Source organism: Lontra canadensis, unplaced genomic scaffold, assembly GCF_010015895.1.
Source record: "Lontra canadensis isolate GAN:19392208 unplaced genomic scaffold, GSC_riverotter_1.0 scaffold60, whole genome shotgun sequence".
NCBI lineage: Eukaryota > Metazoa > Chordata > Mammalia > Carnivora > Mustelidae > Lontra > Lontra canadensis.
The window spans coordinates 11,667,714-11,695,241 of NW_022631054.1; the positions used below are offsets into that span (position 1 = coordinate 11,667,714).

A 27,528-nucleotide genomic window follows, 5' to 3' on the forward strand; every position below is an offset into this window, starting at 1 on the left:
TCATAAGCTTATTGTGGGTAATGAATAAATACACATAAAGCACTTCTGAAACAACGCCTGGCTTATTAAAGTGGTGTCAAGGGGCGCCTGGGTGGCTCAGTCTAAGCGTCTGCCTTCGGCTCAGGTCAGGATCCAGGGTCCTGGGATCAAGTCCCACATGAGCAGGAAGCCTGCTTCTCCCGCTCTAGCTCTGTCAAGTAAATCTTTTCAAAAAAAAAAAATTTTTTTTCTTTAAAAAAGTCTTAGCAGTCTTTGAATGCCCAGGCAATCCTGTACTGCTGCTTATAGAGGTCTTGCTTGGAGGAGTGAGAATAGGCTGAAGTAGCGGACAGGTTTCTAACAGAGTTCAGAATACACAGCAGACTCCGTTCTTTTCCTTATCCCCAAGGGCTCAGAAGGCACCCACCTTCTCCCCAAACATCCCTCCCTCCCTCAGGACAGTAAGGGCCAAAAAAGGACTACCTTCAAATCAAAACTGGGATCCAAAGCAACCTAAGTGCTCAGCACTGTGGGGTTTTTTTTAAGATTTTGAGAGCAAGCAAGCATGCAGCATGAGCAGAGAGCCCAACAGGGGACTTGATCCCAAGACCCTGGCACCATGACTAGAGCCTCAGAGACACACCTGAGCGACCCAGGTATCCCAGCACTGTGCTTTTGATACAGAAAACTTTACCCTATAAACACTAGGAATCTTTGTTTCCCCTCCCCCTTTTAGTTTCAAAGCCTCTACTTCTGATCTTTCATAAACCCAGTACCAGGCATTTATCATTAAGAGGCCAAGCTTCAGTTCTCATACAGCACTCCCAGTTGTATGAAAGTAAATGTCCCAAATCATCTCATTGGGGCCTATCCAAAGCCTGTAATATATTCTTTAACCCATTAACACGTATTTCAATGCTTTAGCCAACATGACTGCAGGTCTCGCTTTCTTCCCCCAGATACAGTGAAAATATTACCACCTGGATTCAGTTCCATTTCCTGTATCTACCTGCATTTTCCCCTACCCACCCCCATAATTTTTATTCTGAAGCTCTCACCCTCATTTTCTCCTAAAAAAGGGAAAGCAGAGCGTAAATTCCTCCCCAAATCAAAAGTAGCACCCCCCCATGAAGAATCAAACACAGTCTCAGTTCAAGTTTAATAGAAACAACAGAAGATCGAAAGTGTTGCCCTACTACTGTACATCACAGTTGGCCTGCCCTGTAACACAGTTCAGGCCATTCTCTCCAGAGGAAGAAAGGCTGGACTCCCCACCCCTGCAGGAAAAGCCTGTCCCATCCCATACCACATCTGCACAAAGTCTAAAGTCTTGTGTTTTAAGCATAACAATAGTACAAAAGAGATTTTGTTTTCATGGCCACCCACTACAGCCCAGCCCTAAAATGGCCCGACGCTCACTTCTGCTTAGAGAAATATTCTTTGCTCTTCTGGACATCAGGCTTGATGGTATCACTGCCAGGTTTCCAGCCAGCTGGGCACACTGCAAGAGATAAGTATTGTTAATAACCCTGCTCAATCATGAGCTCCACCTTCCTCCCATGAACAAATGGAGACAAAGGGCTCAATACCAAATCTGATCCCTTACGAGGCTAGGCTGAACATACCAGAACCAGAAGCCTATGCGACAGTCTGAAATCATTCCAGCCTTTCAGTGCAAGGCTAACTATAAACATGTAATTTAATCCTCAAAACAGCCCTAATACTATTACACCTAAATTTATTCATGTAGAGCACCTGAAATTTAAAAGCAAGTAACAGCTTCGATTTTATGCCTTGTTCTAGAAATAATCTGTCTGAAGTATCATGACAAAACAATATAAGATTCATCAGTGTGGTGCCTAAGTCGTTAAGCGTCTGTCTTTGGCTCAGGTCATGATCCCAGGATCCTTGGATTGAGCCTGCTGCTCCCTCTCCTCCTGCTTGTGTTCCTCCTCTTTTGCTGTGTCTCCGTCAAAAAAAAATAAACTCTTTAAAATAAAAACAGTAGATAGTGGGTGAATAGGCATTTAGTTTCATGTATGCTTCACACATGTTTTTAAAAAAACCTTCAATGCGAATGCAAGCTGATGCAACCACTCTGGAAAACAGCATGGAGGTTCCTCAAAAAGTTGAAGACAGAGCTACCCTGCAACCCAGCGATCGCACTACTATTTACCTAAAGATACAAATGTGGTAATCCAAAGGGGCACATGCACCTGAATGTTTAGAGCAGCAATGTCCACAAAAGCCAAACTATGTTAAGAACCTATCCATCAACAGATGAATGGATAAAGATGATGTGGTGTGTGTGTGTACACACACACACACACACACACACACACAGAGGAATACTATGCAGCCATCAAAAGAAAGAAAATCTTGCCTTTTCCAACGACGTGGATGGAACTAAGGGTTATTATGCTGAGCGAAATAAATCAATCAGAGGAAGACAATTATCTTATGATCCCCTGGTATCAAGAATTTGAGAGGCCAAGTGGGGGGCTCGAGGGGGTGAAGAAAAAATGAAACAAGATGGACCAGGAGGGAGACAAACCATGAGACTTTTTTTTCTTAAGATTTCTTTTTTAAATTTATTTGACAAACAGAGATCAAAGTAGGCAGAGAAGCAGGCTCTCCGCTGAGCAGAGAGAGCCCGATGCGGGGCTTGACCCCAAGACCCTGAGATCGTGACCCGAGCCAAAGGCAGAGGCCTTAACCCACTTAGCCATCCCCACGCGCCCCAAGAGACCCTTAATCTTACAAAACGAATGGGAGGGTTGCTGGGGGGAGAAAGTAAGGGAAGGGTGGTTGGGTTATGGACACTGGGGAGGGTATGTGCTATGGTTGAATGCTATTGAAGTGTATAAACCTGGCGATTCACAGACCTGTATCCCTGGGGCTAATAATATTGTATGTTAATAAAAAATTTAAAATTTTATTGGGGGGAAAAAAAACTCTTGAATGCTCTTCAACAAATGTTGCTAGGACCAGCTGGATTTCCACAAGCGAAAGAATGAAGGCAGACCCCTACTTCACACCACCTACAAAAAATTAAGTCAAGGGCGCCTGCATGGCTCAATCAGTTGAGCAGCCAACTCTTGGTTGGTTTCAGCTCAGGTCATGATCTCATGTGTCTTGGGATGCCCGCCACCGACCCCCAGCAGTGGTCTCCTTCAGATTCTAGCTCCCTCTGTCCTACCTCCACCCCCACCCTCCCCACCCCCCTTTATTTATTTATAAATAAACAAACCTTTAAAAAAAGAAATTCATGGGGCACCTGGGTGGCTCAGTTGGTTAAGTGGCTGCCTCCGGCTCAGGTCGTGATCCCGGAGTCCAGGAATTGAGCCTAGCTTTTAAGTGCTCCCTACTCAGTGGGGAGTCTGCTTATCCCTCTCCCTTTGCCCCTTCCCCTCCACCAGGGATCTTTAACAAAATTTTTAAAAAGTTATCAATTAAAAAAAAATAAAATTAGTTTATGTGCCAGTTTTATCAGTGACAAGACAGAGAAGACCCACACTTGGATGTTTCACTCCTATCCAGCAGCAGTGGTTTTTTCAGAATATGGAGGCCAGAAAAAATAGTTGAGTCCCACATAAATCACCTTTAAAATACAATTGAAATACCATGACTCTCCAAGGAGAAAATGGCATCACTCGACAGTAACCTCAGTATGAGAACTTCCAACACAGAGAGCCCTAAACAATTTTTTTCAACATTACCTAAAAAAAAAGATGGTTATGAATCTGGATCCCAATTTCAACATTTACTATGAGTTTGTGCTATGTTTAAGTATAGGTTTATGCGTCCTCGAAATCAATGTAGGCTCTTCATTACATGGAACAAACTGAGGGTTACAGTGGGGGGGGAGGCATGGGTTAAATGGTTGATGGGTGTTAAGGAGATCACTTGTGAGGACCACTAGTATCTTCTAAGTGATGAAATCACTAAATTCTACACCTGAAACTAATTATTACTCTATCTGGTATCTAAATAAAAACTTGGAAAGCAAATAGGAAATATAGGAAATAGAAATACACAAATGAAACTGAATCATTATGGGGGCACATGGGTGGCTCAGTTGGTTAAGCGACAGCCTTCAGCTCAGGTCATGATCCTGGAGTCCCAAAATCAAGTACGTACCCAGCTCCCAAGCTCAGTGGGAGGCTGCTTCTCCTTCTGACCCTCCCCCCTTCTCATGCTCTCTCTCTCCCACCACTCAAAAAAATTTTTTAATTAATTATGTTGTACACCTAAAAACGGAGTTAATTATACCTCAATAAAAATTGGTATGTAGAATAAATAATACATGCGAAGTACTTCAGAGGGGTGCCTGGGTGCTCAGTCAGTTAATCGTCTGCCTTTGGCTCAGATCATCCCTGGGTCCTGGGATCGAGTCCCACATCGGGCTCCATGTTCAGCAGAGGGCCTGCTTCTCCCTCTCCCTGCTGCTCTGCCTACTTGTACTCTCTATCTCCCTGTCAAATAAGTACAATTTTTTTTTTTAAAAAGTACTTTGGCGTGCCTGGTATTCATAGGCTCTCAAGCATTAGCCTTCATATAAGCCATAAAGGCTGCACACACAGCTGTGCCTGCTCTAGTGGGATGGGAAGCTGAAGAGACCAAGAGTCTGAAGAAGCAAGCTTCAGAGTTATGAAAGCGGATTCAAAAGCCTAGGCTACATGCAGGTGCTACGAAAACTTTCGCCATTCCCTAACTCCTCCTTTCTTTGTGCTGAATCTCATCCCCCACCAGGGGGCAGTGTCAGGAACCATCTGCTCCTTCAATGTGCTTAAGGTAAAGCCCACACTCACTTCTACAAAGGGTGCCTTCGGATATCACTCACTAATCCCTATTAGCCTCCAACTCTAGCAAAAGCACCACTTTCAGGTCCCCCAAGCAGACACCACTAATTCAGACTCTTAACAACTTCCATATTCTGTATCCTAATATGAGAGAGGACATGAGCCTTAGAAAACTAGTCTGAACGATTTATCACCTAGAGAAAGAAAATGAGATGCAGTAAGGCCAATTCATCCAAGTACATCTACATACTTCATCTTACCTCAGTAGCACTTGATCCCAACTATTTTGTCCCCAATTGCATCGAGCTTGGGAGGTTATGGGGTTCAAGATCTCCATTCCCCCAATTACCCAGCACTTAACAGCCTCATGACCTAAGTCCTTAAAAACTAAGTCTTAGTTAGGGTAAGGTTATCTCAGTCCAGCAACAACTATATACCAATGGGGGGAGGGGGTCAAAAAGCTACAGCCTTACTAACTCCAAAGCTGGGATCAAGGGCGCCTGGGTGGCTCAGTGGGTTAAGCCTCTGCCTTCGGCTTAGGTCATGACCTCAGGGTCCTGGGATCGAGGCCGCATCAGCAGGGAGCCTGCTTTCCCCTCTCTTTCTCTATGCCTGCCTCTCTGCATACTTGTGATCTCTCTGTTTCAAATAAATAAAAATAAAATCTTTAAAAAAAAAAAAAAAGTTGGGATCAAGTGGTTCAGTACTTTATCACAAAACAATGAAAATATGAGGAAAATACTAGTGCTCCAGAATTAGAAAAAGAAGACCTACACTCTAACAAATGCTAGATAAAAACTCGCAAGTTCAAACTGCTTGGTAATGTGTAGATTTTAGAATAACTTATAAAAGAAACAGGATTTTTACCTCAAACACCTAAAGGAGAACCTAGATATTTCATCTCCAAACATCCTAGCCCTAACTTCTCAAAAAAATTTTACATGGGGCACCTGGGTGGCTCAGTTAAGTGTCTGCCTTTGGCTCCGGTCATGATCCCAGGGTCCTGGATCGAGCCCCACATCGGGCTCAATGCTCAGCAGGGAGCCTGCTTCCCCCCGCCACCTCTCTACTTGTGAGGTCTCTGTCAAATAAATAAATAAAATCTTAAATTTTTTTTTTACATAAACACTTATATAATTTGGTTATTTCCAGATTTTAAGTACCACACTACAATACAGTGTAATTTAAGATGATAAAAACAGAGACGCCTGAGTGGCTCAGTCTGTTAAGCGTCTGCCTTCGGCTCAGGTCATAATCTCAGGGTCCTGGGATTGAGTCCCGAATCTGGCTCCTTGCTCAGCAGGGAGCCTGTTTCTCTCATCTGCCTGCTCTGCCTGTTCTGCCGGCAGCTCTCCGTGCTTCTGCTCTGACAAATAAATAAATAAAATATTAAAAAAAAAAAAAAAAAAAAAAAAGAAGAAGAAGATGATAAAAACAGGGGTGGCCTGGGTGGCTCCATTGGTTTAGCTTTGCCTTCAGCTCAGGTCATGATCTCAGGGGCTCCCTGCTCAACGTAGTCTGCTTTTCTCTCTCTCTACCCATCCTCCCTCCTCCACATGCTCTTTGTCTCAAATCAATCTTTAAAAAAAAATTTTTTTTTAAGATATAAATGCATTACAGCTGTATCTGTCTAGTCTTTGGGCAAGTTATCTTAAGTCCTTTTATTTTCCAAAATTCAAAACTAGTCATAGGTTATCTTAAGGGAGGTGGGGGGCGCCTGGGTGGTTCAGACATTAAATGGCTGCCTTCAGCTCAGGTCATGATCCTGGGATCCTGGGCTTGAGCCCCCATCAGGCTCCCTGCTCAGAAAGAAGCCTGCTTCTCTCCCTCTTCTACTCCCCTGCTTACATTCCTGTCAAATAAATAAAAAGGGTGCCTGGGTGGTTCAGTTGGTTAGGCCTCTGCTTTTGGCTTGGGTCCTGGGATAGAGCCCCATCAGGCTCTTTGTTCAGCAGGTAGTCTGCTTCCCTCTCTGCCTACTTCTGATCTCTATCAAATCAATTTCAAAAAAAAAAAAAAAAAAGTTTAAAAAATAAATAAAATCTTAAAATAAAAATTTAAACACTAGTCAAGAATGGCATGCCCTATCTATGGAATTCTCCCATCTTTTGTTTTGCCTTTATACACATCTATGAGGATCCTCCTATACTCCTTTCCTTTAGTAAGTTAAAAGCTGCAGCAGTGAATCTAAATGAGCAGGGCAGAAGCAGGGACAATACAGCTGGAACAAACAGCCTTTATATATAGTTCCCTCCCCAGGCTTTTCCATTATCTCACCCTACAATTCACTAGTTTATTTCTTGTAGACATGTTTTCCTCTCGTAGACATTTTTCCTGCCATCTTTCCTATTCTACCACAATTCTGTTGTCAAAGTCACCAGGTAGATTGGCTTACCTTCCCCATGCTTGTCGGTAAACTGGAAGGCCTGAACCAGTCGCAGAGTCTCATCCACAGAGCGGCCAACAGGTAGGTCATTTACAGTGATCTGCCTAAGGATGCCTTTATCATCAATGATAAAGAGGCCCCTGGGAAGAGGAGATTAAAGGTTTGAGAGACATGCAGTACAGGTTTAGAAACTACTTTGTTAGAACAGAGATGCAGTGGGAATGAAAATGTGCTGGCCTTCCAGACTTGCACTGACTTTGTCTTCCTACATAAAGAATGAAACAAGGAGTACCTGGCTGGCTCGGTCAGAAGGTGTGACTCTTGGATTTTGGGAGTTGTGGGTTAGAGCCCCACACTGGGTGTGGAGGGAGGGAGAAAGGGAATCAGGAGGAGGAGGAGGAAGAGAGAAAAGGAAGGAAAGAAAATGAATGAAATGAGATCATCATCCTGTATGCTTTATTACATACAGTGATGGGGGTGGCTGACTAGCTCAGTCAGCGAAATGTGCAACTCGTATCTCAGGATTTCGAGTTCAAGCCCCACATAAGGTACGGAGAGAAATTTTTAAGAAGTATTAAAAAAATAAACAAAAAGGGTGCCTGGGTGGCTCAGTCTGCTAAGTGTCTGCCTTCAGCTCAGGTCTTAATCCCAGGGTCCTGGGATCAAGCCCCCATCGGGCTCCCTGCTCCATGGGGAGCCTTGCCTCTCCCTCTCCCATTCCCCCCACACTTTGTACTCTCTGGCTCTATCCCTGTCAAATAAATAAAAATCTAAAAAACAAACAAACAAACAAACAAAAAACCACACACACACACAACAATGAAAAGAGCAGAGTCTACAGATCAGGGCCCTACCTTTCTCCAAAATTCCCTCAAGTCAATCAGGTAGTTTTATTGGAATATCAGCCCCTGGCAGGCATATACCTGAACGAGATGCCTTCATCAGCCTTTAAGACTCCATAGTCCTGAGCAATGGTACGCTTGGGGTCTGATACCAAGGGAATGTTCATGGGTCCCAGTCCTCCCTGTTTCTTGGGTGTGTTGATCCTAAAGCAAAAAGCACATATACATATCACATTCACTCAAACTCTTCTGTAGTTTTTTGTTATCTATTCCTTCCCTCTTTTAGCATTCCTAATCTTACCCCCCCCCAAGACCAAACCTTTTCCCAAGGAAATTGAGTGCCTGAAGATACACTTAAGGTCACCAGAGTACACTCAAATGCAACCCAAGCTGCTGCTCCTCTGCTGCCAGGTATAAGAGAGCAAAAGGAGAAAGTCAGAGCCTTTGCAATCCCTTCCATCAGAAGCCAGAAGACAATACTTCAACAAGTCTACTGTCAAAGCCCCCCCACTTCCAGCTGCTACTTTTTCAAAGTTCACAGGCAAAATCGACCAAGAAATTTACCATGCCAGGTGACAGAAATGAGAATCCACAGAAGCACCAATCACTTGACAGTTGAGTTTCTTAAATTCTTCTGCCCTGTCACTGAAAGCAATGATCTCCGTGGGACACACAAAGGTGAAGTCAAGAGGGTAAAAGAAGAACACAACATATTTTCCTAGGGGGAAGGAAAGAACCAGAAGTTTGCCTTTGAAACACACTTCCTTGCTTTACAAAGAAAAAAAACCAAGGGGCACCAGGTGGAGTGCACGGCTCTGTGGGGGAGGGAGTGGGAAGCAGAGAGAAGGGGAGACAATATCTTAACCAGACTCCACACCCAGCACAGAGCCCAACATGGGGCTCCATCTCACAATCCTGCAATCATAACCTGATCTGAAATCAAGAGTCATGCTTAACCGATATGCCCCTGGTAACTCTTTATCTTGGAGTTCTGAGCTTGAGCCCCACGCTGGGTTTAGAAATTAGTTAAAATCGGGGCGCCTGGGTGGCTCAGTGGGTTAAAGCTTCTGCCTTCGGCTCAGGTCATGATCCCAGGGGTCCTGGGATCGAGCCCTGCATCAGGCTCTCTGTTCGGCTGGGGGCCTGCTTCCCCCTCACTCTCTCTGCCTGCCTCTCTGCCTACTTGTGATCTCTGTCAAATAAATAAATAAAAATCTTAAAAAAAAAAAAAAAAAAAAAAGAAATTACTTAAAATCTCGGGGCACCTGGGTGGCTCAGTGGGTTAAAGCCTCTGCCTTCCACTCAGGTCATGATCCCAGAGTCCTGGGATCGAGTCCCACACATCAGGCTCTCTGCTCAGCAAGGAGCCTGCTTCCCCCTCTCTCTCTCTCTGCCTACTTGTGATCTGTCAAATAAATAAATAAAATCTTAAAAAAAAAAAAAAAAAAAAGAGAAAGAAAGAAATTACTTAAAATCTTGAAGCACCCTGATGGCTCGGTGTGTTGAGCACCCAACTCTTGGATTTCAGGTCAGGTCATGATTTCAAGGTGGACTCATCCCACGGAAGAGGGTCCAGAGATTCTTCCCCTCCTTCCCTCCCTCCCACAGGCAAGCATACTCTTGCTCTTAAATCAATCTTTTGGGGCACCTAGGTGGCTCAGTGGGTTAAGCCTCTGCCTTCGGCTCAGGTCATGATCCCAGGGTCCTGGGATCGAGCCCCACATTGGGCTCTTTGCTCAGCAGGAAGCCTGCTTCCTCCTTTCTCTCTGCCTGCCTCTCTGCCTACTTGTGATCTCTGTCAAATAAATAAATAAAATCTTTCAAAAATAAATAAATAAATAAAATCTTTAAACACAGTTCTCATCACAAGAAAAATTAAAAAAAAAAAAAAAAAAGACCTTTTCCTATGAAAAAGTCTTTTTAAGCCGATGGTAGACAAACTGCCAAATGCCTAGATTCAACACAAAGGTTTCCTAGCAGCTACTTCTAGAACTTCTTATGGTAGGAAAACTTGCATGAAAAGACTTTCTTTCAGTTCTAAGCTTTATTTTCCTGCCTCCCCATTAGCTGCCAATTATAAGATGAACACTGTTCAGTATGATTTTGATCTCTAGATAGTTAAAATTAGCAAACACTAAGTTCTCCAATAAAGGAAAGCAAAACCTAGGATGAAATTACCTACTAGTAAATGCCAATGCATACAATGAATGCACAGAAAGAGCTCAACTGCTGAATTCTGTGCTGCAAGTCATTCAAGAGACCAAAAAAGAGGAAACCAGGGCTTTTGGCACTTCTTCCACAATGAACCACAATAACTGTGGACACAAGGTTTAAGTCATCATCTAAATCACCATAAACCTGTTCCTAACAAGCCTAACTGGACAAGAAAAATTTCTTGAGGCAAAGTTCCCAAAGTCCTAGTAAGGTATAACAAGATCTCTAGTTTAAATTTTGCTGAAGTCACTCAGATTACCAGTGGAAGTAGATCTTCAACCAGCCAAGCAGCCACTCACCACAACTAACAGGCTTGAGTTATTTAAAGAGTTCCAAATATTCACTGGTTTCCAGGCAGCAGCAATGTCTAAAGTCAGAATAAGCTGCTCCTTTTGACATTTACTCTGAAAACCAAATCACTAGCAACTCACTCATCTAACCCTCTCCAGGGCTTTACCTAACAAGCACCATGAAGCCTCAGCAGGTCAAGCCCTGGAGGACAAAGAACAGCTCCTTCTAAACCTTATGCCTTTACCCTTGGGCCAGGGTCACCTCCCTGTGGTGCTACTTACCTTGTTTGCCAGGAGCTTCCCTCCATAGGGCCCCTCTTAACTGCTTCTCATTCCAAACAAGTGTGATGTGTTAGGAAACCTTAGTCACATGTTCTACCCAAAAGCTGAGTCCAGGAACTAATTACTACACCAGTAAAAAAGGTACACTTTACACCCGAGTTTCAGGTTTGTACTTCAAGGAAATCTCCATGAACCAACTAACCCAAAAAAACCCTACTGTTCCAGGACTGCAAAAACAAAGGAATACCCTCATCAGAGCTGACCAAGTGCCTGCATTAAATGATCACAGGGAAGAGAACGGTCCCAAATGCAACATCAACTCTTCTCCTGGGGCTAAGAGTCAAGGGAATGTGCCTAAGCCTCTCCCTAATGATACAGCAACTCTGACATAGATGTTTCATAAACTTGAACAGCTTACGCTCCAAAGACTTGAGCTTTCAATGACATAACAAGAATTATCCCCTAAAACAGTAATATAATTGAGGAGTTCTAAGAAATAATTAAGGTAGTTATGTCCAGGCATAATGAAGCATGGGCTTTTTCCATAAGCAGTCTGACTCTCAAGTATCTATCAGTGATCACAGTTGGTAATCACTACTTCATCAGGAAGGCAACAGCCTCCTACCCTAAGACTGTGACCTAGGTAGGATATGTAAATCATTTTACAATCAAGTCTAACTGAGATACAGAAATCTAATGAGCCATCCTAGATTGTAAAAATTCCACTTTTACAAATCTATTGTTATTACTCTTACCTTTGTAGTCAGATAGGCTGAGGTCTTTGAACTGGCCATCTGGCATAACAGCCGTGGCTTTGAAGTTGGGGGCAGGATGCCCAATTTTGGCATTTCCTGAAGACATCTTGCTATTGACTGGAAAATATAAAAGAGGAAGTGAATTGGAAACAAGCCTTACTTATTCTTCTAGGTAACACCCTTCAACTTAGAGACTTAGCTATAGAATGATAAAAAAATTGTCCAGTGACCTTAGTATACACATTAATTTTTATATGGGTATGATGCATAAACTGAGCTTTCCAACTTCTGAACAGAGATCAGACACTAAAGGAGCATGTGGGTGGCTCAAGCTTTTCAGCACTTTTTTTTTTTTTAAGATTTTATTTATTCAACAGAGATCCCAAGTAGGCAGAGGTGCGGGGCGGGGGGGGCGGGGGGGGAGTAGGCTCCCTGCTAAGCAATCCCAGGACCCTGAGACAGGATGCCAAGACCCTGAGACCATGACCTGAGCCGCAGGCAGAGGCTTAATCCACTGAGCCACCCAGGCGCCCCAGCATCCCTGAGTTTTGATTTGGGCTGGGTTCCTAATCTCAGGTCTGAGATTACAGTTGTGATTCTCTCTTCCACTCCCCCATTCCTCCCCTCTTCCCCTTCATTCTCAGGGTCACTCTCTCAAAATAAAAAATGTATCTCGTATTAGCTTTTGTTTTCATTGAAAAGCAGCAATTTTGGGGCGCCTGGGTGGCTCAGAGGGTTAAGCCTCTGCCTTCGGCTCAGGTCATGATCCCAGGGTCCTGGGATTGAGCCCCGCATCGCATCGGGCTCTCTGCTCAGCAGGAAGCCTGCTTCCCTTCCTCTCTCTGCCTGCCTCTCTGCCTACTTGTAATCTCTCTCTGTCAAATAAATAAATAAAAATCTTTAAGAAAAATAATAAATTTAAAAAACTTTAAAAAAGGAAAGCAATTTTTTAAAACATAAGTAACCTCTATTACTTTCTTTACTATCATCCGTGAAAAAGCATTTTCCTCTATTTTCATTACACAAAAAGCAGCACAGAGGAAGATTCAGCCTCAAACCTGAGCTGAGCCCAAACGAACATTGCCACGAAAAGAACATCTGATTTCTAAAGTGGTCATGTTGCCCTTTCCCTATAGTGCATCTTCATCTGCCTTCATAATTCAGGAAACACACTTGACCTTTCTCCAGGTCCACCTGCCGGAGACCAAAACCACCCTAAAGCTAAAGCCCATCCAACTTTTCAAGACACAAAACCAGGATTCTGGCATCTGCTCAATTACAAAACCTTAGCAGTTGTGTTTAAGCTCTAGCAGTACTTTCAAAACGGGTTTCTGCCAGGATTCCGGATCAACAGTAAATAGAACAACAAGTCTATTTATTGCTGGGGAGCCTGGCTGGCTCAGCTGGAGAACATGTGACTCTTGATCTCAGGGTTATGGGTTCCAGCCCCATGGTGGGTTTAGAAATTACTTAAAAAAAAAAAAAAAACACCTTACTGTAAGGGGAGTAAAAAAACCTAAAATACTCACTGCTAAAAAGCAATGCTACACTGGATTCAGCCAGGTCAACATAAAGACAGGGAGTTAAGATGTAAACCACTAATCCATCAGTTTGAAGACCCAAGAAGCTAGTCTTCCATGTTCCGATAGTCTTTGGTACATAATACTACAACCAAAAAAATCATCGTAATCATCGATTATTACGAACTTTCTACTGCTTAACACCTTTAACAGACCAAAAACACTAATACATCAAGTTACAATTTGGTGACCAAATGTATAGAGTGTGACCCTAACATAAACCACCTTTTAGTCCAAACCTGCTTTTCGAGGTGGTCCCCACGTCCACTTAAGTCCAACTCAGCGGGATCAAAGCCGTTGGACCTCAAGGCAGCGTGGGCCTCGGTGAACCAGCCCTAACTTTCATGGCGAGAGCCACACCCCCCCAAAACCGACTTCAGGTTCCCTCCTGCCGCTCCCATTATCGACCCCACAGTAACACTTCGGAAAGTACCCCCCCCCAAAAAAAAAAGCAAGCCGCAGTCTTCACAGACGGATTTGTGATCACCACACTCCCTATTCCGCAAACACAAAAAAAAATAAAGCCAGAAAAGGGCACAACATCTGAAACTCATCTAGCCACAGGTCGAGACCAGCAACAGCCTTCACCTCTACCACACGTCGGGCGGGTAGCCTCAGGTCAGTTTCCAGGTCCATTCTAGAAGGTTCCCGAACCTGCCCGGAAGATTAACTGAGGAGAGCCCACCACTACCACAAGTCTGCCCGGCCTCCACGCCAAACCAATAAGCAAGCGCCCTGTGCTCGGGTTGCCGGGAGAGGAGGAAAACTCGAGCCGACGTTAGCCTAAGGGTTTAAACAGGTCCCCGCGTCCGTAAGGGAGGCCGCCGGGAGGGTGCGCGTACCGCCTAACCACTCTCGAGCGTCACATCTCGCCCAGCCACCTCCCCCGTCACAGCACCCAAGGGGAGCAGGGTGGGAGGGTGGGACCCCAGAACAATGAGAAAAAGACGACGACCGCCGTATGAGGAAACTTTCTCACCCGCTCCACGAACAAAAACGCCGAAGATAAGCCAGTAAGAAGACGCGTAAGATGGTGCGCGGGGCGCTGCCTTTATAGCCTGTAGGGCTCTCGCGAGAGTCAGAGCGGGCCGGGGGTGCAGGAGGAGGAGAGAGGAGGGGGATCTGGTCCGAGCCCCGCCCCGAGCCAACGCGCCCCGCCAGAGTGACTCAGCACTTTCCCTACCTCTGGGCGGGCTCAGGCACCGAAGACACGGATACCCCTGCATGCTGCCAACGGCTGGGGTCGGAGGGCCCAGGGCGTCCATCTCCAAAACCAACCGCCTCGGTTAATCTGGCAATCTCTTTGGGAGGCCCCCTGTTTGTCCTCCCTTCAAGGCCCAGACCAGGGTAATGGCCCTGTTGCTCCACGGAGGATCACGTCTAATCCACACCACAAGCACTGAAACTATCCAAGCATTTCTCAAATACACCACCCCGATCCCCGCAGCCTCTACCCGAGTGCTGTCTCAGTACTTAGACAACCTCCCTCATTATTCTGATTTACAGGATTGCAGCTTTCCTTCTCCCACCCCGCTATTTCCAAAGCTGCTAGGGGGAATATTTCTGAAATCTGCTCGTTTCACTCCTCTGGTTTGTGGTTTAAAAAATTGGGGCTCTGTAGTCAGTTTCCTGAGTTAAAACTCAATGTCATTGTATGTGTGGCCTTCAGGCAAGAGCTTTTACTCTTCTCACCTGTAAAATGGGAATACTGTTAATTCTTCCGGATCATCTCTGTTGATTACTTAGCACAATTCTGAGTTCTTATTATACGTTAGAAAAGGTAACTTTTCTTGCTCCTAGATTGATTTTAACACACAGAACAATGCGTTGCTGTTTCAAGACTTCACGCTTTTGTTCAAATATGAAAAATCCGATCCCTCCTAGTTGGCCTAGAGAAAATGTCTTTGAAGACTCAGCTGAAGCATTACTTCCTCTGAAACTGTTCCTGACCATGGTTCATCCCCAGAATTCCTCTGAAGCTATTCTGGCTTTTGCTCATCCCCAGAATTTGTGCCCCTAAATATCCTATGTTGCCAGAAACTCTACAAAATAGGTCTTAAGCTATTCTACATATTTATATGCCTACCTTTTCTTGCTAGACTGACTTTCTGGAAAGTAAGGTTTGGGTTACACCCATCTCTGTGTCCCCAAGACACAAGAGAGCACCTGATACAAAATAGGAGTATGTAATAAACATACTATATCCCCTTTCTGACCCCATGACGGCTCTGACCACCACCCTCCTATTAACTCCCTTGTACATTATAGCAGGCTAAGAAATGGGAACCTAGGGGGCCTAGGTGGCTTAGTCATTAATCATGTGCCCTGGGCTGGAGTTATGATCCCAGGGTCCTGGGATCCAGCCCGCACTGGGCTCCCTGCTGAACAGAAAGTCTGCTTCTCCCTCTCCTGCTCCCCCTGCTTGTGTTCCCTCTCTTACTGTCTCTCCCCCTGTCAAATAAATAAATAAAATCTTTTTTAAAAAAAATAAAAATAAATAAATGAGAACATGCTATGTCATGCTGGCTGAGCATCTCAAAATTTTTTGGCATTTATCATCCTATCTAGCAACATAAGTCATTTTTTTTTGTTTTTTTCCTTCTCTGCCTGAGCTGAACAAGTATTTGGCCATTATTCATTTCCTTCTAGAGGCAGCAGGGGAAATGTAGAAGTTCAGAGCTTAATAGTGGATGGTTATTGCTATGGGCAGGTTAAATCAACAACACACAGTCCTATTTCAGCCACAAAAAAATACCATGTGCCAGTCCCCTGGGGCACTTGGGCTTATTTGTCTCATTCAAAAACCAAGAGAGTTCTCCTGGCCCAAGGAAATCTTAACAGCCTATCCTATCCCCACGGAAATAAAAAACTGAAATACCAGGACAGAGTTCTGAAAAGACAAGAAATCTGTTGAACACTTGTGGTCGAAGTAAGTGATTGTGGAATTTCTTTCCTCAGAGAACACCAAAGACTTGGAAATGGGGGCAAGGGGTCTTTCTTTTTTATCCTTCTACAGGAACTAGTATCTACCTATATGTCTAGGTTTAAACATATATTTGTCCTTCCTTGTTTGTTTGAAGATTTTATTTATTTATTTGACAAAAAGACACAGCAAGAGAGGAACACAAGCAGGGAGAGTGAAAGAGGGAAAAGCAGACTTCCAGCCCAGCAAGGAGCCTGATGCAGGCCTGGATTCTAGGACCCAGGGATCATGACCTGAGCCTAAGGCAGCTACTTGACAACTGAGCCACCCACAAGCTCCTGTCCCTCCTTGTTTAGCAGTAGTCTGGGAAGGATTTTACCTGTTCTGCTTATCTGTAGAGTACCAGAACCTAGCACAGTAACTGGCCTAGGAAGCATGCTTAATTAATTTTGGAATGTACTTAGGATTTTTGAGAGGTGAAGTTAACTTATTTGAACTATTTTTTTTTTAAGATTATTTATTTATTTGATGACAGAGATCACAAGTAGGCAGAGAGGCAGGCAGAGAGAGAGAGAAGAAGGGAAGCAGGCTCTGTGCTGAGCAGAGAGACTGACTTGGGGCTCCATCCCAGGACCCTGGGATTATAACCTGAGCTGAAGACAGAGGCTTTAACCCACTGAGACACCCAGGCGCCCGTGGTTTTTTTTTTTTTTTTTTAAGATTTTAAAGATTTTATTATTTATTTGAGAGAGAGAGAGAACAACCGTGAAGAGGGACAGAGGGAGAAGGACAAGAAGGCTCCCCACCGAGCATGACAGGGGCTCGATCCCAGGACCTAGGGATCATGACCTGAGCCGAAAGCAGATGTTTAACCAACTGAGCCACCCAGGCACCCCTGTTTGAACCATGTTTTAGAAAAATGATTCTAGCAGCTATGTGATAGGTAAAATAATGACTAGCAGGCAAGAAGTAGAGACTGGTTGGGAGGCCAATGCAAGGGTTCAGACAAGAGAAGTCTCAGAACTGTAATGTGACATTAGCAGCAGGATGGCAAGAAGGAAAGAAAAAACATCTCTACAGGCCTTAGTACTGGATTTAAGGCGAGAAAAAGGAGGAAGTTCAATCTGATTCCTTGGTTTCTTTCTTTCTTTTTTTTTTTTGGTAAGATTTTATTTATTTGACAGAGACAGGGACAGCAAGAGAGGGAATACAAGCAGAGGGAGTGGGAGAGGGAGAAGCAGGCTTCCTGCCAAGCAGGGAGCCCAATGAGAGGCTCAATCCCAGGACCCCTAGGATCATGATCTGAGACAAGACGGCAGACACTTAACGACTGACCCACCCAGGCGCCCCGATTCTTTGGTTTTTTATCTTGGTAACAAAGGAGTAATGTCAGTCACCAGAGACATAGAAAACACTGGAGGAGAAGTAGGTTTGAGGTTTAAAAATAATGAAAAACATTTATTGAATACAGTTTTACAGCTGAAGTACCAAAGAATGTAATTGTCAAAAATCAGAGCTAATAGGTGTTGGGCCAGAGGCCATCCTCGCAGCAGAATCATCATGTAGTACAATATGCCAATGTGACGTTTATATAGACTATAAAATGTAAATGGTGCTTATTGGAGTTGTGCCATACTGTGGTCTGGCCAGTCTGTATGACATGAGTCCACGCTATTACTTACTAATTCCTTTCTTAATGGAGAAGGTAAGCAGTTTGGTAAACAGCACTGAAATGCTCTTTAGACATCCAGGTATCAGTGTCCAGAGATCACCCCTAGAGACACAGATTGGAGAATCAGCAGCACGGAGGTTTAAGCACGTGTTTATTGTTCTAGTTACAGGAGATCTGTACTTTGCTAGACACACAAAGATGAATAAGGCACCATCTATTCAGGTACTTTGAAGGATCACTAAAGAGTAAAGAAGAAGAGTGAGGGGTGCCTGGGTGGCTCAGTGGGTTAAAGCCTCTGCCTTCGGCTCAGGTCATGATCCCAGGGTCCTGGGATGAGCCCCACATGGGGGCTCTCTGCTCAGCAGGGAGCCTGCTTCTTCCTCTCTCTCTGCCTGCCTCTCTGCCTACTTGTGATCTCTGTCTGTAAAATAAATAAATAAAATCTTTAAAAAAAAAAAAAAAAGAACAGTGAAAGATGAGTTCAAGCAGAGAAAACAGCAAATGCAGTAGGAGACAATATAATGTATTTGGGGTAGTACAAAAAGTTCACTAGTAATGTAAATAAATAAAATCTTTAAAAAAAAAAAAAGAGAGAGAGAGAGAGAGAGGAGTCAAGGATAAGTCCCAGGGAAATTAGGCAAAGTGTGGTACAACTCACAGACATTCAGTGAAACAGTTTGGAGGAGATGATAAAGACCCCACTTCGGGGAATACTGAATCTAGGATTCCAAGGGGAGATGGTCAGTAGGAAGCTGGAAATGTGGAAACTTGTTCATCAATACTTAGCAGCATGTTCCTTATCACGATTGGTACAATAGATACCTGTTAAATAAATTAATGAATTATATTTGTTCACATCACTCACAATATCAGGGCTATTACTTAAAGCTGTGGAAGTAAATGAAATCCTGTAGAGCACGGTAAGCCAAGACCAGGACCTCAGAGAATTTCTATGAGAGTAGGAAGAAGGACAAAAGCAATTAAGAGCAACTCAAAAAGAACAGCATCTTGTGGGGCACCTGGGCGTCTGCCTTCGGCTCAGGTCATGGTCCTGGGGTCCTGGGATTGAGCCCCGAGTGTTGGGGGGGTGGTCTCTGCTCATTGGGGAGCCTGCCTCCTCTTCTCTCTCTCTGCCTGCCTCTCCGCATACTTGTGATCTCTGTCAAATAAATAAAATATTTTTTTAAAAAGAAGTCAAATAGTAGACACACAAGCTGCCACTCATGAAATTTACTTAGTAAGTTTTCTCTAAAATCCTTTAAAGGAAAAAATATATATGTATGTTACTAAGTTGCTGTTTGCTGGAGGCATTAGGTGGGGCTTTGTTAGAAGAATTGCTTGGTGTCAAGGCAGCTACTGAAAAAATGCTTGCATGAATCATACTTTGCTCTATTTCTTAGAAGTGAGGCCCTTAAATTTTTTCTCCGCCAGTTCAAGTAAGTACAGCTCTTTGCTGGATGAAACACTGGTTCCCAGCTCAGTTTTTCAGATCTAGCTCCCTCCACCTGTTGTGTTAAAGTAGTATTCTCAAACAATTAGTAACATGAAGTTCCTTGTGAAAGAAAAAATATTCTTGAGGAACTCCAATGTTAGGGCTGATTTATCAAATTATTTAACTTTCATTAATTTTATTTTACTCTTTTTATTCAGACTAATATTTAATATTTCAATATTGCCCCATGATGCAATATTGAAAATTATTTTTTTTTAAGATTTTACTGGGGCGCCTGGGTGGCTCAGTGGGTTCAGCCTCTGCCTTCAGCTCAGGTCGTGATCCCAGGATCCTGGGATGGAGCCCCACATTGGGCTTTCTGCTCAGTGGCGAGTCTGCTTCCCCCTCTCTCTGCCTGCCTCATTGCCTACTTGCGATCTCCCTCTGTCAAATATATACAATCTTTAAAAAAAAAGTTTTATTTATTTATTTGTCAGAGAGAGAGAGAGAGAGCAAGAGAGCACAAGCAGGGGCAGAGGGAGAAGCAGGCAGAGGGAGAGCAAACTCCCTGCTGAGCAAGGAGCCCTATCTGGGACTTGATATTAAGACCCTAGGATTATAACCAGCGCTGAAGGCAGAAGCCTAATCTACGACTGAGCCACCCAGTCACCCGGAAATAATTTAAAATACTGTTTCATGAGGAGACCTGGGTGGCTCAGTTGGTTGAACTACTGCCTTTGGCTCAGGTCATGATCCTGGAGTCCTGGGAGTAAGTCCCGAACTGAGCTGCCTGCTCAGTGGGGAGCCTACTTCTCCCTCTGACCTTTCCTCTCTCTCTTATTCTCTCTCTCTCAAATTTAAAAAAAAAAAAACACCAAAAACTGTTTCATGAAAATGTTTTCCTTGTTAATTACCACTACTCTTGCTGCTAACTGCTGCAAATTGAAACATATAAGATGGAAAAAAGAAAAAGAAATATACAAGATGAGATTCCTGCAAGCCTACCCTCCCTGAATATGGCCTTAATACTACAGTGCATCTCCTCCTGGGTTCTGCATACCTATAATTGCCTACACCTTGTGATGGTGACTCAATTCTCCCACCACCTTTCTCTGTTTAAACTAGCATGAAACCTTTGTTCATAAGGTGTTGTTTGACGTCATCTGGTCTTCCCTTAACAAAGTATTAGTTGTATTGCCGCACTGAGTTGCTACGGTAAGCACAGTTAACTGATTCATGAACAGCCATTGCCCCTTCTTCATACCTAACTAGATACTGCAAGTAAGGCAATTCAGTAGGAGTATAAAACAAATGTCCTGTAACAGTGATCATTTTAACATTAGGAGTTGCTAACCTAATAAAAGCCTATCGTAAATTTATAAAGCATTAAAGTTAAGCCTATAAACCATTAACGGTAAACCTATATGCCATTAAAGCTAAACGCTTTCTTGTAATTGTAATAATAAATACAATCATGGAAATCAGAATCACAGGGCAGCACTCAGTTATGAGGACATCCGGATAATTCAGAACATGTTTTATTTTTTTTAAATGATCAGGGTGCATGGGTGGCTCAGTGGGTTAAGCCTCTGCCTTCGGCTCAGGTCATGGTCTCAGGGTCCCGGGATCTAGCCCCGAATTGGGCTCTCTGCTCAGCAGGGAGCCTGCTTCCTCCCTCTCTCTGCCTGCCTCTCTGCCGCCTACTTGTGATCTCTATCTGTCAAATAAATAAATAAAATCTTTTTAAATATAAATAAATAAATAAATAAATGAAAATAAATGATCACTAAGGGGTACCCGAGTGGCATGGTGGGTTAAGGGTCAGAGTCTTGGTTCCGGCTCAGATCTTGAGATCCTGGGATTGTAAGATCCAGCCCCCTGTTGAGCTCCATGCTTGCTCAGCACAGATTCCGTTTGGCATTCTCTCTCCCTTTCCCTCTGCTCCTCCTGCTCATGCTCGCTCTCTCTCAAATAAATAAATCCTAAAAAAAAAAAAAAGCAAAAAAAAACAAATTATACCTAAAAGGAAAACATTACATTTAACAGTTCTTAGAGAACACTTGAGTCCTTAAATTTATAAGAATTCAACTTACAGGGCGCCTGGGTGGCTCAGTGGTTGAAGCCTCTGCCTTCGGCTCAGGTCATGATCCCGGGGTCCTGGGATCGAGCCTCACATCGGGCTCTCTGCTTGGCAGGGAGCCTGCCTCCTCCTCCTCTCTCTCTCTGCCTGCCTCTTTGCCTACTTGTGATCTGTCTGTCAAATAAATAAAAATCTATTAAAAAAATTAAACAAAAAAATTTAAAAAAAAAAGAATTCAACTTACAAAATTATATTTGGGACACACAAAGGCCTACAATACCAATTTAAGAAAAACTTATCAAGGATGATATTGCTTAGAATTGAACACAGCTGGGGTTCCTGGGTGGCTCAGTCGTTAAGCATCTTGCCTTCAGCTCAAGTCATGATTCCAGGGGCCTAGGATCAAGCCAGGCATCAAGCCCCGAATCAGGCTCCCTGCTTGGCAGGAAGCCTGCTTCTCCCTCTCCTACTCCCCCTGCTTGTGTTCCCCTCTCTCACTGTGTCTCTTCCTGTCGAATAAAAAAAGTCTTTGAGGGCACCTGGATGGCTCAGTGGGTTAAGCTGCTGCCTTCGGCTCAGGTCATGATCTCAGGGTCCTGGGATCGAGTCCCGCATCGGGCTCTCTGCTCATCAGGGAGCCTGCTTCCCTCTCTCTCTCTGCCTGCCTCTCTGTCTACTTGTGATCTCTGTCTGTCAAATAAATAAACAAAAATCTTAAAAAAAAAAAAAAAAGCCTTTGAAAACAACAACAAAAAGAAATGAACACAGCTGCAAGTAACAGTTAAACTCAAATAACAAACTTAACCAAATAAGGGATTAATTTTTCCCATTTTATTAAAAAGATTTTTTTTAAAGATTTTATTTATTTATTTGACAGAGATCACAAGTAAGCAGAGAGGGAGGCAGAGAGAGAGGAAGGGAAGCAGGCTCCCTGCTGAGCAGAGAGCCCCATGTGGGACTCGATCCCAGGACACTGGAATTGTGACCTGAGCTGAAGGCAGAGACCTTAACCCACTGAGCCACCCAGGCACCCTTTTTTAAAAGACTTTATCTATTTACTTGAGAGAGAGGGAGAGTACAAGTCGGGGTACAGACAGAGGGACGAGCAGACTCCTAACTGAGCCCAGAGCCCAACTTAGGGCTTGATTCCAAGACCCTTGCATCATGACCTGAGCTGAAGCCAGACGTTTGACTGACACACCCAGGCGCCCCAACGCAGACTTCTTTTAACTTTCTTTCTTATTCTTTTTTTTTTTAAGATTTTATATATTTATTGACAGAGAGAGAGAGATCACAAGTAGGCAGAGCAGCAGGCAGAGAGAGAGGGGGAATCAGGCTCCCCACTGAGCAGAAAGCCTGATGCGGGGCTCCATCTCACGACCCTGAGATCAAGAGTTGCATGCTCTACCGACTGAGCCAGTTAGGTGTTCCAACAAAAGGTGTTTTGTTTTTTTAAGATTTTATTTATTTATTTATTTGACACGGACGGCGGGGGGGTGGGGTGGGTGGGAGGGATCACAAGTAGCCAGAAAGGCAGCCAGGTGAAGCAGGCTCCCTGCTGAGCAGAGAGCCTGATGTAGGGCTCCATCTCAGGACCGACCCTGAGATCATGACCTGAGCCAAGGGCAGAGGCTTAACCCACTGAGCTACCCAGGCACCCCTTCTTTTAACTTTCTATATCCAAACCCCTAGCATACAGCTTTTATTCTTATGATTATCTTATAGTCACAAAATGTCTGCTCTACTTCCAACTGTATATTGTTGGTATACATATATTCCAGGGTGAAGGACAAGGCAGCCAGAAGGGGGTGGTGACTATAATGAGGAAGCAAAGCACTCCCAGAAACTCTCAGTTTTACGTATTTCCCAGAACTATGTCACATGGCTGTTCCTAGCTATAAGGGAGGTTGGAAATGTGTCTATTAGTCAGGTATGTTACCACTCCTAATAAAATTGGGATTCTATTAGGAAGAAAGGAAGGAAGAAAGATATTGGATAGGCAACTAGAGTGACTGACCTTGATGGAATTTGAAAAGAAAAACTCAAAATTCTGAATGTGGCCATGTAAGCATGTTGAAATGCTAGAAAAAGTCTCAGTTACTGTTTTTATCTTCTACTCTTACAAGACGTGGCAATTTGTTTTACTAAACTTGCCTTATATTTACAATAAGGGGCTCTGTGTCATACAGCTTTGGGAAGGTGATATTCACTTTATGTTGATTTTCCATGAATAGTGTCCCTGGAATTGGGTAACACAGCAAACCTATTTGTTTTTCTGGTTGTTTTTTTTTTTTTTTTTTTTTATTTTATTTATTTATTTGACAGAGATCACAAGGAGACAGAGAGGCTAGCCAGGTAGGGGGAAGCAGGCTCCCTGCTGAGCAAAGAGCCCAACACAAGACCCAATCCCAGGACCCTGAGATCATGACCTGAGCCAAAGGCAGAGGTTTAAGCCACTGAGCCACCCAAGTGCCCCAGCAAACCTGTTTGTAGTAATGCTTTCAGTATTGCAGACCTTTCATGAAGTGATATATATTAGAACTCTTGGTTACTTGCATGATTAAATATTTACTTATAAACTGTTATATCCTCAAAAAATATAGAGCCCTAGACTCTCAGAGTTGGAAGAAATCACAGTTAACTAATTTAAAATTAAGTTCCCACCATGTGCCATGTACTATTCTAGGCCCTGCCCTCAGTGCCCTGTACTAAACATGAAGCTCAACATCCAACCTTCTACCCATTACCAGAATCCCTTCTTCAGTAGGTCTAATAGTCCCTGAGCCCTTACTTAAACAATTCTTTGATGTCTGACTTCCAGATGCTTATATTGGTGCTCTCTGGGCTGTCCATGACCCCTAGAAGGGGGCAGCAATTCAGCTGCATAGAACTATGGTATTCCTCATGTAGAATAAAATGGAATTGTTCTTGCCTTGGCTTGCTTACCAAGTTCCAGTGTTGTTTGTTACACAAGCATAGATAACTGAGATCCCATGTAACTCCCCTCACTCAGCCTTAGTTCTCTCCTCACGAAAATGGTGTGACAGAGTTATCTCTTACAGAGTAAGTACTTAACAGAAATCACTCTTATTATCTTCATCATCATCATCATCATCATCATCATCATCTGTGTGAAAATTTGTTGGAGCTTGGCTCCAACCCATGATTTGAGTCCATCAAAGAACTAATGAATTTTGGGCACTTGGGTGGCTCAGTTGGTTGAGTGTCTGACTCTTGTTTTCAGCTGAACTCATGATCTCAGGTCATGGGATCGACCATCAGGCTCCACACTCAGCACGGAGTCTGCTTGAGATTCTCTTCTTTTCCCTCTCCCTCTGCACACCCCCCCACCAAAATTTTGTTTAAAAACTAACAAATTTAAGTACGTCAGGGTGGCTCAGTTGGTTAAGTGTCTGACTTCAGCTCAGGTCATGATCCCCGGGTCCTGGGATTGAGCCCTACATCAGGCTCTCTCCTCAGAGGGAAGCCTGCTTCTCCCTCTCCCTCTCCCTCTGTTTGTGTTCCCTTTCTTGCTGTCTGTCAAATAAATAAAATATTAAATAAATAAATAAATACATACATATATACAATCTTGTAATCAATCAATAAATAAAAACTAATGATTTCAATTAGCTCATTACCTAATCTTTATTTGAACTTCTTTTTTTTTTTTTAAGATTTTTACTTATTCAACAGAGATCAGAGTGGGGGGGGCAGGCTCCCTGCTGTGCAGAGAGCCGGATGGGGGAGCTCAATCCCAGGACCCTGAGATCATGACCCATCCTTCTGAGCTGAAGGCAGAGGCTTAACCCACTGAGCCACCCAGGCGCCCCTGAACTTATTTCTGAGACTACACTGACTTTTACTTATTTCGTTTTTATTTGTACAAATCTGATATCCTGGAGTGCTTGGGTAGCTCAGTCACTTAGTAGTAATAGCTTATCTGTCCAATGTTCAGATCCCAAAATATTTTACCAAATGAAGAAATTATTTTACCTCTGAGGATCTTACTGGAAGCCCAGGCTTATATGACGCTTAGTGTTTATCAAGTACCTACTATTGGGGGTGCCCGGATGGCTCAGTCAGTTAAGCATCTGCCTTTGGCTCAGGTCATGATCCTAGGAACCCCCTGTCAGTTCCTTGTTCAGATCCTAGGAACCCCCTGTCAGTCCCTCTCCCTTTGCTGCTCCCCGTGCTTGTGTTCTCTCTCAATAAATAAATAAAACCTTACAAAATGTATATCTGATATCCCAATTCCTATATTTTCAGATTCCAACTTTATTTTTATTTTATGTTTTTTTAGATTTTATTTATTCATTTGACACAGAGAGAGAGTACAAGCACGGGAAGCAGCAGAGGGAGAAGGAGAAGCAGATTCTCTGCTGAGCGGGGACCCCGATGCAGGGCTCAATCCTAGAACCCTGGGATCATAACCTGAGTGAAGGCAGAAGTTCAACCAACTGAGCCACTCAGGTGCCCCAGATTCCAACTTTAAAATCAAGTGTGGGGACACCTGGGTCATGCAGTCGCTTAAGAGACTTCGGCTTCGGCTAAGGTCATGATCCCAGGGTCCTGGGATTGAGCCCTGCATTGGGGTCCTTGCTCAGTGGGGAGCCTGCTTCTCCCTCTACCTCTGTTGCTCCTCCTACTTGTGCTCTCTCCCACTCACTTTCTTTCTCTGACAAATGAATAAATAAAATCATTCAAAAATAAAATAAAATCAAGTATGATTTGGTATTTGTTATTCTTCTGTCATTGTCTTATTTTATACCGAGATGCTATTCATAATTAAAAGAGGTACACACCAGGCGCCTGGGTGGATCAGTCGTTAAGCGTCTGCCTTCAGCTCAGGTCATGATCCCAGGGTCCTGGGATTGAGCCCCCAGTTCGGCTCCCTGCCCAGGAGGTAAGCCTGTTTCTCCCTCTCCCACTTCCCCTGCTTGTGTTCCCTCTCTTGCTGTGTCTCTCTCTGTCAAATAAATATTTTTTTAAAAGAGGTACATATTTAAGATATTGAACAATTTTAGACTCCAGTTTTCACCCACCCATACCCAACTAGAAAAATAATCGAAGTGTTGATTTTCTTTTCTTCCTCCATCTTCCATCTCCTCAATTTTAGGAGAACTGGAATGAATGCATAGATATAGTCAAGACCAGAGCATTAAAGGGGAAGTGCTCAAGGGTCCACCATGGCATAGCGGTAAGCTAGACTAACAGCAGATGTGCAGCCTATGTTTATACAATTAAAGTGGGCTTCTACCTCTAGCCATACGATGCTCAAGAACTACTACTCAAATCTTTTTTCACCCCCTCAAAACCAAATCCTTATAAACATAAGCATTTATCAGTAATTTCCAACATCAGTGCTATCAGTATTTTGAGTCGGATAATTCTTTTTTGGGAGGGTAGGGGGGCTGTCCAGCGCATAACAGGATGTTTAGCAATATCCTGCCCTCTAGGGGCGCCTGGGTGGCTCAGTGGGTTAAAGCCTCTGCCTCCAGCTGGGGTCATGATCCCAGGGTCCTGGGATCGAGCCCCGTATCGGACTCCCTGCTCAGCAGGGAGCCTGCTTCCTCCTTGCTCTCTGCCTGCTTCTCTGCCTACTTGTGATCTCTGTCTGTCAAATAAACAAATAAAATCTTAAAAAAATATATATATATCCTGCCCTCTAGTTGCCAGTAGCGAACCATACCCCCCCATTACCAAATGTGCCCTGGGGGACACATTGTTTGTTTGTTTGATTATTTTTTTTAAGATTTTATTTATTTGACAGACAGAGATCACAAGTAGGCAGAGAGGCAGGCAGAGAGAGAGGAGGAAGCAGGCTCCGCGCTGAGCAGAGAGCCCGATGCGGGGCTTGATCCCAGGACCCTGAGACCATGACCTGAGCCGAAGGCAGAGGCTTAACCCACTGAGCCACCCAGGCGCCCCTGGGGGACACATTGTTGTTTTGAGAAGCACATTGGTGGGTTGAGAACCTCACCCCCAGGTTGAGCTAAGAAAGTCAAATAAATGACTTGAGGACTCCTAGCATATCTAACCTTCTGGCCCATTTGTTCTGGCTGGTAGGGTCTTCTCTGCCCAGAAACAGGAAAAAAAATAACTTACTTCCAGTAAAGTATGAATACTTACTTATAAATACTTATGTATTCATACTTTACTTCTAGATCTCTTGGCTAAAGCTTCCAGAAGAATGCCTTGACTGTCAGAAGCATAGCAATTAGGAGACTGATTATACTGAGACTAAAAAGGCTCACACCCTTTGTAATGAATGACTCTTTGGCTTCTTCT

General features: G+C 43.8%; 1 protein-coding gene and 1 long non-coding RNA gene across 2 annotated transcripts; one reads left to right on the top strand and one right to left on the bottom strand.

Annotated features, from left to right (window-relative positions):
• Positions 1–1,124: 1,124 nt before the first annotated feature.
• On the bottom strand, positions 1,125–14,165 carry PRDX1 (peroxiredoxin 1). Its single transcript, XM_032877631.1, has 6 exons — positions 14,110–14,165; positions 11,551–11,667; positions 8,574–8,727; positions 8,091–8,213; positions 7,177–7,307; positions 1,125–1,480 (listed from the first exon to the last, which is right to left on the bottom strand). Exons 2-6 carry the CDS (start codon positions 11,654–11,656, stop codon positions 1,395–1,397), a joined length of 600 nt encoding a protein of 199 aa, XP_032733522.1. The 5' UTR covers positions 11,657–11,667; positions 14,110–14,165; the 3' UTR covers positions 1,125–1,394.
• LOC116879388 lies at positions 5,073–26,719 on the top strand. The gene is made up of 3 exons (XR_004385011.1): positions 5,073–5,172; positions 13,913–13,919; positions 26,697–26,719. It is a non-coding gene; the product is annotated as an uncharacterized LOC116879388 (long non-coding RNA).
• The last annotated feature ends 809 nt before the right edge of the window (positions 26,720–27,528 follow it).

Bases quoted from the DNA above. Each gene is read 5' to 3' on its own strand.
- PRDX1 (XM_032877631.1), bottom strand. From the start codon at position 11,656: ATGTCTTCAGGAAATGCCAAAATTGGGCATCCTGCCCCCAACTTCAAA. The intron at 8,214-8,573 runs GTAAATTTCTTG...TTTTTGCTTTAG, and splicing joins CATTTCTGTCACCTGGCATG to GATCAACACACCCAAGAAAC. The intron at 7,308-8,090 runs GTATATGCCTGC...TCCTCTTCCCAG, and splicing joins GATGAAGGCATCTCGTTCAG to GGGCCTCTTTATCATTGATG.